The sequence below is a fragment of the Ictalurus punctatus genome, chromosome 26 (genome assembly GCF_001660625.3).
Source record: "Ictalurus punctatus breed USDA103 chromosome 26, Coco_2.0, whole genome shotgun sequence".
Classification (NCBI taxonomy): domain Eukaryota; kingdom Metazoa; phylum Chordata; class Actinopteri; order Siluriformes; family Ictaluridae; genus Ictalurus; species Ictalurus punctatus.
The window spans coordinates 11,422,122-11,434,820 of NC_030441.2; the positions used below are offsets into that span (position 1 = coordinate 11,422,122).

A 12,699-nucleotide genomic window follows, 5' to 3' on the forward strand; every position below is an offset into this window, starting at 1 on the left:
GCGCCCTGCCACACTGCAAACATTGTTCCGGAATGGTTTGAGGAACATGACAAGGGTGAAAGGTGCAAAGATCTCAATCCAATCGGGCATCTGTGGGATGTGCTGGACAAACAAGTCCAATCCATGGAGGCCCCACCTCACAACTTACAGGACTTAAAGAATCTAATGCTAAGTCTTGATGCCAAAAACCACAGCACAACTTCAGAGGTCTTGTGGAGTCCATGACTTGATGGCTCAAAGCTGTTTTGGTGGCACAAGGGGGAGCTAAACAATATTAGGCAGGTGGTTTTACTGTTATGGCTGATCGGTATACTTATTTTTGCTTACTGTTTGTTTTAGGTATTACTTCACAACATTAAATGCTATTACACATGGATAAAAGGTATGATTTCATTCATTGATAAATTTTAAAATGGTACTAGTCAAATAGTTTATTTCAATGGGAATAAAACCCTTAATGTTCAAGTGTTTTCTAAATTTCTTTACTAATATAGCATTTTGATAGCAGAAGAAAATGGATTTTCAAGCATTTCATGTGTTGTACATAAAGTCTTTTTTCCCCTGCCTTGTAAACACTTATTAATAAGGATGACACAAATTGAAACTAGAACATACATATAATATACAGATTATTTTTGATCAATTTCTTATAATTCTTACAGTGGCAGTGGGAGGTGGCCAATCATCAGCTGTAGTGATTTTAATGGAAACATTTAAAATATTACTTAATTATTATATCAGCAACAAGTGTTGTTCTAAATAAGCTTTCCTGCAATAAAAATCTGAAGTGAGGCAGCAAGTACAAATCAGAACTAACTGCAGTCTACACTATTGTGCTGTATGAAAATTATACACAACAATAACAATTGGCTGTCAGTTGGACTGCATATGTTTTTTGATGCACACAAAATTGACAATTTGCAATCACAATCTCATTAGCTGATGTACAAAAATACATTTATTTGAAACAATTTCAAAATGACAGTTATTTCTTATAGAAATGCTGAACTAAAGATGGTATTGAGCAATAATCATGAGCCATGCAGTTGCCAGTTGAAACGAGTTACAATAAACAACACTGACCCGGAGCTTATTTGCTCCTCTGCCTTCTTATATTTCCTTTTTTTGTTGTTGTTGTTAAATGTTGCTCTGTACCAAGAAATAATCTCCGCTGAAGTGGAGCCAATTACATCAGATAACAGCAAAAATGAACATAAGGAGAAAACATCTGGGTTACACATGTAACCCTGTTCCCTGAGAAGGGAACAAGATGTTGCGTGAGCTTCATGCTGTGGGACGGGTCCTCGCGTGTGACCGGTATCTGAAGTCTGTGTGAACTCATGCCTATTTATAGGCCTGCCATGGTCAGGTGACATGTCAATTTTGGGCGTCCCATGACTATAAAACGGGAACATGTGAACCATGTCATCAGCCCCTATTATCTGGTGAAGACGCAATTCACAGGCATGACTCAGTATGACAAAGCCACTCAACGTCTCGTTCCCTCCTCAGGAAACAGGGATACATGCATAACTCAGACGTTCCCTTTCAAATGGAACTCAACATTGAGTGAGCTTCATGCTGTGGGAACGAGAATACCCACTCAGGCATACTGAGGGTATGGCGTGTTCAAAAAGATCCGAGCCCGAGGGTGGCATGCATGTCCAAACTGTAATATAGAATGAATGTGTGCGGCGTAGACCACCCTGCCATAGCACACACATCATGTAAGGGTACCCTTTTGGATAAAGCCTTAGGGGAGGTGACCCCCCTAGTGAAATGAGCCCTTATGCCCAGAGGCATAGTGAGACTGCATGCCTCGTAAGCGATAGAGATTGCTTCCCCTATCCAATTAGAGATTAGAGATGTGTTGCTTCGACACAGCATCACCTCTACTGTTGCCGCCAAAGCAAACCAACAATTGTTCCCACTTTCGCCACTGGCCAGAGTGGTGGACGTAAGTACAGAGAGCCCTTACTGGAAACAGAAGGTGCAATTTCTCTTGTTCCAGCGTAAGTAACGGAGGAGGGCAGAAAGCCTGCAACACTACCAGCTGGGAAGCAGACGTATTTGGAAATATAATCCGGCCTAGGATATAGGAAGGCCTTGGCTAATCCAGAGGCAAAGTCAAGGCAGGAAGGGGCAAAAGAGACAGCTTGTAGATCTCCTACTTGCTTGAGAGATGTCAGTGCCAGCAAAAGAGCTACATTTAGAGTCAGAAGCTTCTCTGAGGCTGACTCTAAGGGCTCAAATACCACTGACCACCTGACAGACCTTCCAGGACCACAGAAAGGTCCCAGTAGGTATGCATGGTCTGAAGATGGGCCTCAGCCACCTGACACCATGCATAAACCTCAATGTTAGAGGATGTTGTCCCACAGAGGCTCCATCAATAGGGGCATGGCTGGCAGAAATGGTGGCCATGTAGACCCTGATTGCAGAAGGAGACAACCCCTACAAATGTCCTTGTAAGATCTTGGCAGCGGCTGGCCGAGATCAACGAGGCTCTGAAACCTAACTCCATTCGGACTAGAACAGAGTGAGCTGCGAGCGGAGCTGCCTGATTGTAAAGCATTTACGATGCACGCAGTCAGCCGCCTCAAGAAAGCGTGTCCGTCTGTCCCTGTAATGAAACGGGAGCACGGTTTAACACACTTCCTGAATTCTCTCTGACTCATACTTTTTTTTTCTAAAAGTAAAGGGAGATATAATATATATATATGAGAGAGAGAGAGAGAGAGAGAGAGAGAGAGGATATGAGGACTCTTTTTATACCAAAATGCAGTCTTACACTGAAAATAATAAGGCTGATGACGTAGTTCACAGGTGCCATTTTATAGTCATGCGAAGCGCGAAATTGCCACATCACCTGACCACGGCAGGCCTATAAATAGGTGTGATTTCATACAGACTTCAAATACCGGTCACACATGAGGGCTCTTCCCACAAAGTGAAGCTCACACAATGCTGAATTCCCTTTGAAGGGGAACAAGATAAAAAATAACAAGTGAGTGTGAGTTATTTGGTACACATTATTACAAAACCAATAAACCTTGCAGGGATCAATGTTATCACTACTACACTCTTAGCCTGAACACTGAACATTCTGATGTAAAAGACTGTGACAGATGCTGGCAAGCTTTCCAGAAGATCATTCATATTGTATCAGCTTATGCAGAGTAGACGTCTGAAAGTAAAAATTGGGTTAAAAAAAAATACAGAGCACTGCTGCCACACATGAACTCTTCAAGGTCTTTACTGTAGGTTACTGCATTGAAAGAAATCCTCTTTTTACTGTTTTACCTTTGAAATATCCCTTGCACCATAATTCATATAGCATGTCTATATTTACGGTAGCAGGTCTTAGTGTCACAGAAAGGATAAAGAACAAGGTGAACATTTAAAAGTCTAAACAATAAGAAGAATTTTGTTGAAATTGCAAAAATAAATAAATAAATAAAACTGTGACTGTTCATCATACCCACTAGTAACTTTTTGTAATAGTGGGATCCTTAAATTTGCTGATGTAAAGTCGGTTCACACCAGTAAGTCCCAGTCATTCACTAATTTCTATGTACGTACATGACATGTAAATGCAATTTAAGCATGTGAATAAAGAATTTCCCAATTCTAGGCATATTAACTATTGCGCTTAATTCCTCAGACAAAACCTACAGCGTGTGTGGTCCAATGTTTCTTCAGTTCCACCCATAACTTTAGTTCCTACCCAGAATTATCTCCCTTGTCATATCTGAAGAATATTCATTAAATGTAAATAAATGTGTATTATGAAGTAAAATAAAGCTTGCAAGGAAGTAGCAGTGATCATTGGTGTCTCTGATGAAAGTATGTAGCTAGTATATTTAGTTTGCCAACACATTTAGTATGAAGTCTAGTGTGAAACAATTAGTGCATTATTTAGTTTGGATTTAACTAGTTAACTATAGGCTTACATACATTTTGGCTACTGTTGTTTCTCATCCACAAGCAACAACAGTGGAGACAAACCTCAAGTGACATGAGCGACTTGTCGCTTGCTAGTGTGAACCTAAAGTAGGATATCTTCATAATAGGTGAATACTTAAAGATTTGCAATTATGAGACCCTACTTATGTTCAACCAGATATCATGAAAAATGTGTAATCTGTACAAATTCCAACAAGCAATGATGATGATGTTCAAATTTGTGTTAACCCCACCCCTAATTTTTCCACATGGTCTGAGTCTCTAATTACATGCTGGCTTCAGCATGCATGGATCGCTGCTCATGCATGTACTCTAGGCAATGAGGTAATTTTTGGCAGAAAATAGAAAATTGCAGGGGGAGTTTGTGATAATTTTAATAGAATGCAGGCCAATTTATAATCTGTTTACATGATGCTTGCACCATTAAAAAAGAAAGTACATTGTAGTAGAATAGAAAAAAGGATACTGTAAATGAGCCTAGTTACTAGTAATTATCATGCTGAATCAGCAGTTCTCTCATTTTGTTTGATTAGATTAATGTTGGAATACACTATGATTTATAATGGTTTATCAATAAATAATGTCTCCTGGGCTTTCCAGAGATAAAATCCTCACAAAAGATAAAACCCTCTCAGTAGGATAGTTGTTTCATGACTAAGATGAATTGTTGTGATAGTTGTGTTTGTACGGTTATCTAGAAACTGATTTGTCATTACATCTTAGGGTATTTTCATATTATCGACCACTTTATTAACAACACTTGTACAACTGCTCATACATGCAATTAACCAGTCATGCAGCAACAGTGCAGTGTATACACATGCAGATACAGGTCAAGATCTTCAATTAGCATTCATCAAACATCAGAATTTGGGGGAAAATGTGCTCTGCCGAATCTAGTGAATGGCAGTTCTGTGGGTGGAAATGTCTTGCTGATGAGAACAATAACATTACCTCAGAGAAGATAAGCAAGACTGGGTAAAGGTGACAGGAAGGCTACAGTAACTTAAATAACTACTCTTTACAACTGTGCTGAGCAGAAAAGTATCACAGAACACACAAAATGTCAAACTTGAATAAACAAACACATAAATAAGTGCATGAATGAGCAGGTGTGCAGCTGTTCCTTTAAAGTGAGCAGTGACTGCATATAGTATTTTGTCTGTTCAATCTAATTCCTATTGTGATTGAACGGTGTGACCACTAGAGTTGAACCAAAATAACCCATCTAAGATCATCTGTGAGAGGTGGACTCAGTCAGATTCCAAGAAAACCCTGTGCAATTGAATTGCAATGAGGATGAGTCAACCCGGATTTGAAGGCTAATAAACAGTGTGTATCATGCTGTGTATTTTGAGTTATATTCATCTTTTTTTTTTTTTTTTAATCTTAACATACATTATATCACAGCGCTGTTTGATTCTCGATTCTGATTGGTTAGAAAGTGTAGTTCAGGCTGCAAGACAAATCGTAGGTTTACATGAATGCATTTATTCCCGCACTTCATTTTCTTTTTCTTTTTTTTTTTGTAAGAGACAATTATTTATCATTTATGTAAGGAGTCTCCAGTGTTAGCTATGTAACTATGTAACTTTCAGGTAAGTTAAGTTCAGGACAGTGTTCAGGACATAGGGCTTTGTGGTTTTTGGTTTCAATGTAACATGACAAGCTTATTAACTTCAGGAGAGAGAAAAATGGAATGAGTGAATGTGAATGACTGTTTATAGTGGCTATAATGTAAGTGATAACTGGGACTAACCTGTTTCAGGGACATTCCACCATATTGAATGTAACTATAAATGAATTCTAAAAATGGTCAACTTTGGCAAGTGCAAGTTATTAGTAATGAGAGGTGCAAATAAGAGGGCTGGAGTACTTCAGAAGTGTTATTGTTTTAACTACTAAATGGGGGGAAAAAAAGAAAGAAATGCTTGTAATTTTCTCTTACTGTATCCCTGACCAATGGGGAAAGAAGTTTTACAAGGATATCCCATTTTGATGTTTTGGTTAGTTTAATTATGTGCAGTGTGAACTCTGACCAACTCGCATAGAAAATTATAATTTGGACTCCATAAACAGACTTCTAGATGAGAGACCATTTATGTTTTTCACATTAGCGTGGATGGGCAACTTCTACCTTGACCTTATGATGAAGAGGTACAGAAACTCAGTAAAATAAATGTGTAATAAGCCATATACTGTAAATGATGTTTCAAAGGGCAAACAATTGGCTTTTAGGTGATGACTACTTAAAGACGTATTGGAGCATTCAATTATTTGTATAACTTTGTAAAATTTTATATCAGTGTAAATATATCTGTAAATGATACTTAACATTACCTCTTTCACATAGAAATTTAGATACATTGCATTAAACCATATAAACTAGATCAGTAGCAGTAGCAGAAGTGATAGTCCAGAATGTTTAGCAATATATAGAAACTTCCTTGATCAAGTATTTCCTTATTTGTGTAAATTAGTAATTTACTGCTGTTATTTTACATTTTTAAATGCCCAAATAGCTTCTTCTAAACAGAATTTATTTCTATGTGAAAGGGATGAGCAACAAGGAAAGACCAGGATATATAAGACCAGATATGTAATATGTAAAAAAAAAAAAAATAATAATAATAATAATAAAATTCCAAACAAAACAAAACTGAATGCCAACATCGATGACTAAAAAAGAACTATTTACAATGCTTGCTTATTATCTACAACACATACTGTAAATAATGTCCTTGTAAATAACATGCACATGTCAAGGACACTGTCAAAACAATCAATGATTCCATAAAAAGTAAACTCAACACACTTTTTTTTTTTTTTTTTTTTTTTTTTTTTTTTACTGTGTTAAGGTTCACAGTTTTGTCTTTGCCACTATATTTACAATAGGAGCATGTGAATGTGACAGCATGTGTGCTGTATATACAGAGAAATGAGAATCTGAAGCTCTACTGAGACTATGATACAGTTCAAAGCTGTTCCCTGGGAGACATGACATGATATTTGATATAAAACAAACAACAATAGAACTCATTATCATTTTGATAGAAATACTTTATCATATGTCTTTATACAATAGCCTTTGCGTCAAGGTGTAGGAATTAAGTTATGTTTTGATGTGGACATGTTTTGATGGCAAAACACGTAAAATGGCAATAAGGCATTGGTTTTGTAAGGCGTTCACTTAATATCTTACTAAAAAAAAAATCCAGACAAGATGACAATAAAATTAAAATGAACATTTAGTCATTATACTAAACACAGAAGTGTTAAGGATGAATAACATGAACTAAACCTCCATTACTGCTGCCTTTGCACGAGATTCTTACAGTTTGTCCACTGTTATTTTGTTTAATAAAGATTTAAAGCATGTTAAATTTGGCAGCAATCACTGTTTTGGCATTACATCCAATTAAGTATGCACTCAAATATTCATATTATTAATCTACACAACTTTGACTATATACTGTATAGTACATACAGCAGTATATTGCTATACATATGTGTGTGAATGATTAATTAAGGCTGCAATTAAATAAGGCCTTTTACCAGAATCCTCAACCAAGCAACAAATTACAAACCCAGCCACATGACCTGTCACATGATCAGTTACCTCGTTCTAGTTCCCCCAAAACTACTAATCACCAACACCTATTCCCAATCAGCATACTCCCTATAAAGAAGTCTAAAGAAGTCTTGCTCCTAGCATTCTGTTAGTGATGTATCCAAGTGTTTTGTTTGTTTGTTTGTTTGTTTGTTTGTTTGTACGTTTGTGCAATGTGAATTTTTATTGTTGATCTGGTTTTAAATTGCCACAAAATCATTATTTATTCAAAACTATATATGTATTTCCATAGATGCTAATGGTTAATTTTGATTAAAAAATAATAAAATATTCTTAAAAAGACATTTATTCCCAACTAAATCTAAGGTGCGACTAAGTAGCACTCAGATAATGTCACATCTCATTAGATGGTTTTTAACATGCAAAGTATTTCTTATTACTAGCTAATTCCTATTTCCAAAGTAGAAAGAATTTTGCAGCTAGTCCACCTCTAAAACTTTCCTCTGTCGTGGAAAAGGGTAAACTAGGAAGCTTTTCCCCATTTATTTATATAGTTCTTGAGTACAGTCCAAACTATGATGTATTTCTCATTATAAAAATATTTTTAAATGATTATAAGATTGAACTTATCACTGGGCAATTCCACACAAATATCAACCTTACCAATTCTCTGATCAAATTATGGACAAAATTGCATTGTATTTGCATCAAATATATGTAATATTCCCAGACCAAGAAATATTTTCAAATCTTCAGTTTTTTGTTTATATAACAGTCTATATGTTTATACATATAGACCTGCAATGGTATTTAGAATTCAGAGTCTATAGAAAATGTGTAATCTACCACAAAAGTGCGTCTGTTTGATGTCACATCCATAATGGTGATAAATTACTATGTGTTCGAAACATGTAAATCGATACATGATGCTTTAAGAGTTGTCTGCATTGTTCTAATGATGATAAATGACAATATATGCAAACTGATTAAATTATCCTAAGCCATTTTGTTTTTTTTTGTTGACTTTGTTAGCCAATGTGAGTGCAAATGTCACCTCCATGGTGCTGGAATTAGCCTGTGATATTTTCTACTAATTCTTAGTACCTTGGTCCAGTAAAACTGGTACAGTACTGATTGCCTTTAAGCATTTATTTCCTAAAGCAAAACAAAATTATATGACTGTGCATTAAGACAAGTTCATATATTTTCTTGAAAGAAGTTACAAAATAAATAAATAAATAAAAGTCCAGAATGGTACAATAAAAAACATTCCCTACATCACTGTGGTAGGAGAGAATGGGGTAAAATGAAATAAATAAATAAATAAATAAATAAATAAATAGATAAATAAATTTAAAAAATGTTCAGCTTTTTACTTTCCAGTGATGCATTGCTTCTGTCTCTCTCTTCTTATAAAGATCTCTAACTGACTAACTACATTAATTTCTGATGCAGCAAGAATTTTTTTTTTATTAACTTCATCAAAGCATCAAAGATTCTTGTGGCATTATTTAACATTCTAAACATGTTGATTTTAATTGCATTATCTCTTAACGACTTGTTAATGTTTTCATTAACAAATCCTGCCTATATGGATGTTGGTCTTTTTCATTTGGTGTTGTGTTGCTGTCATTTGTGTTGTGAAAAATTAGCAAAATTACAAAACATGGATGACTGCTGGAAACTAAGAAAAATTGATCACAAAAAAAATCTTTGAAAAAGACCTCATTAGTCAAATGCTCACTTAAACTAATTAAGTTTTATGATCAATTTAAGTTGCAGCCAAACTACTCCCGTGCACTAGACTAAACAGATGCATGTTCTGGACTTGTCATCATTTCCCTGCTAACTAAACATTTTTCAACTGGATTTGCCTTCTATAAAATGACCAATGTTTGAAACAATAAACAGTTAATTCTGTAACAGAAATTATGGAAAAACCGTTATTCATGTTATAGCTATATTTTATAAATTCTGATTCTAAAACAGATGTCATTAATCAAATGAAACTCCAATGAAATGCGTATTTTGCCATCAATACATTGCAAAGTTCCAGATTTTTTTTTAGATAAGGACAAAAGACTAGTTTCCTCTCAGCTTATATCAGCACCTCATTTCCTCTCCAAACAAGCAATGTTTTAATCATCATTAAAAAGGTCTCATTAAGTGTTTAGATTTTCCGCATAGATCTTATCAAACAAGACGTCCATGCAAATCTGTATAAACGAGGTCCTTAGAAAACTATTAACAATGACTGTTTCTCAAATTACAAAATGAAGGATAACATAGAGAACTTTCAAAATGGCAACACTTCTGTACACTTGATTACACTGCACATCCAACTTGTCTTGTTTCATTCAGACACTTGTACAGTTGGGAATCTCTCTTGTGCTTTCACAGGCATTGATCATTCCACCTGGTCATGGGAGGGGGAATGCAAGGACACAATTATGTTAAATGAGAAGAAACTTTACAGCTCCAAGACAAAAAACACACATCACTTAGCAAAGTATCTTAGGGCTAGCTATAATTTTACAAACCATATACTGTGAAATACTTCCAGTTTTAGTTGTTTCAAGAAAAGAAAGAGTATAGCTACAGCAGCTTGCGCAGTACTTACCCTCTTGAACATTTTGTAATGTTTAAATGTTTAATTGAGCTTATAATCATGATAATGAGTCATTATTGGTCACATATACAGTAGAGCACATTAAAACTGTTTTCTTCGCATACCCCAGCCTGTCAGGAAGCTATATGTCATCAATAATATTGATTGGGGGGTTGGGGGGTGGGGGTGGAAAATTAAACCCAAAACTAGTTCTGGTGAAAGCAAGTGCCATTAAAAGTCAATAATTAGTTGAACTGAGTCTAGCTACTGTATGTGGAATTACATCTGTCACAAAAAGGATACGGTTTGTTAGTGAATATGCCTAAAATATCATCATCATAAAGACCAAGGAGCTATCAGATGTAGTCTGGAACAAGTTCTACAAAAGTATAATTCAGGATTTGTTTCTAAAAATATCCACGATTTTAAACATCCACCAAAGAACCATTACATACATTATTTAAACAATGTAAAGAATATGGCACAACTGTGGCACAATTGTTCACATTCTAGCTATATTTTCTAAATGAAATGGTAAGAAAACCCAATAATGTCCATTTCAGTTCCAGATTGTAATACAATATATGGAAAGGTTTAAAGGGGTGAATACTTATACAAGGATACAAATTTAAATGGTGACTAGCTTTAAAGGTTACCCATCTTCCTCCCAATTTACAAGCCATTTCTCCATTATGCATAATGGTAATACACATAATTTCAAGTGGAAATCTTGAACCCTAGAAGTTCTGGAGGAATTCTTAATATGTCCTGGATAAAAGATCCTTTAACTCACCGTAGAAGCTTTTGAAGTACCTTTTTTCCCCTAAGCGTGAAGGACTGCATACACGTTTTATAATTTGGATAATTGTGTATCATTTGTGTAAAAATCTTATCTATCAGATCTCCATATTTATATGAGATTGCAATTTGTATTTTAATCATTTCCATTTTTGCATCATTGCGATTCCCCTGTACTTATTGCTCATTAGAGGCGATTAAAACCAAATTTGCAGTCATTAAACAATTACATGATAACAGAAATGGAGCCACATTGGAAATTAGTCCACCAGGGCCTACTGAGTTCACCCTAATCATCATCTTAATCTAAAGATGTTCCTCTTAATTACTTATAATAAATGACCTTTAAATCTTGAAAGATTTTGTGTTTAAAATTGTCAGCTGAGCTGACATTTACATTAAAGATCCCATTAGATATGTTCACAGGTTTTAAGGTTTGTTATAGTAAAAAATGTATTCATATATGAAAACTATTCACTCACGTTTAACACGGACTTCCAAATCCTTCTCCATAAGCTCTTTGGGGCTGGAGAACTCGCTTAGCTTAATTTTGGGTGTCGTGTCATTCTGACCCACTGTGCCGATCATCTCCTGCTCTTTCTCTTGGTTCACCTCAGCGTATATATTTATCCAGGGAATTTTTCTGAAAAAATAAGGACTGTTTGTAAGTGTTACATTATCACCACTTTCCAGATCATATTACAACGTAGCAACCATGTGATCATGAAAAAGGGAAATTGTATATCTGCTTTTGCAATCTATCAGCATTGTTTTAGAGGTTTTTTTTGTTTTTGTTTTTAAATTAGAGTTATAGGACATATGTATGTCAGGGAGAAGGGTGGCTACTGGCGAGCTGAGAATTACAATTAAAAAGATTCAAAAGCTGCTCAGAGGATACAAAAGAGGCAAGGGACAATTAAAACGGTGCAAAAAGAATTTATTCAGATATATATATATATATATATATATATATATATATATATATATATATATATATATATATATATATATATATATATATTCTATGCAGAAAGGAAAGATATGTTCTAAAATAATCTTAACATTATACCACAGCCCTGTTTAATTCTCAATTCTGATTGGTCAGAAGATGTTTTCTATAACAGCATGGCTTGGAAAGTAAATACAAAGCAAATGACAGGTTTATATTAATGTGCTTAAGTTTTATATGAAGAGATTTTTGGAAGGGGTCTCCGGTGTCATTGCTTTACAACAGCTAGAAGTAAAGCTGTAACTTTAAGTATTCTGAAATAGGGACAGAGGACTTAACTCTCTGTAACATTTATCATTAACTTCAAGAGACAAAACAAAAGAAAGGCTACTGGGGGAAAATTGTTTATAGCTATTACAATTTAAGAGATAATAGGGCATAACCTGTTTTGTGGACGTTCCACAACATTAAATGTAACCACAAACAGCAAAAAAAAAAAGGCATTGCCATTCTTATATTTGTAGCCATATAGCCATTGGGAAATTGCTGTGGTATAAGAGGAATAAAACACATTGGAATGTGGACTGGGAAATATTCAACTTTGGGGTAACTATTGGGGTAACAGTAACTATTATGAAAAGGTCTGACCATCTGGTGTTTCATCCCTGAAAGATGAAATCCAGTGATTTCTGAATTAAGCAATATGCAATTTAGAGCATATTCATTCATATATAGTTTTAATTGTTATTAAAATTATATGAACTACAATACAAAAAAATCAATGCATTCTTTCAATAGGTTGCATTC

General features: G+C 35.0%; 1 protein-coding gene across 1 annotated transcript in view; it reads right to left on the reverse strand.

Annotated features, from left to right (window-relative positions):
• Window positions 1-2,947: 2,947 nt before the first annotated feature.
• sorcs3a (sortilin related VPS10 domain containing receptor 3a) overlaps window positions 2,948-12,699 on the reverse strand; it is a 296,209-nt gene continuing 286,457 nt past the window's right edge. The window contains exons 26-27 of the mRNA XM_047151173.2: window positions 11,426-11,586; window positions 2,948-9,953 (exon numbers count right to left, since the gene is read on the reverse strand). Of these exons, the coding sequence (XP_047007129.1) occupies window positions 9,895-9,953; window positions 11,426-11,586 (220 nt within the window). The 3' untranslated portion in view covers window positions 2,948-9,894. The remainder of the gene's footprint in view (window positions 9,954-11,425; window positions 11,587-12,699) is intronic.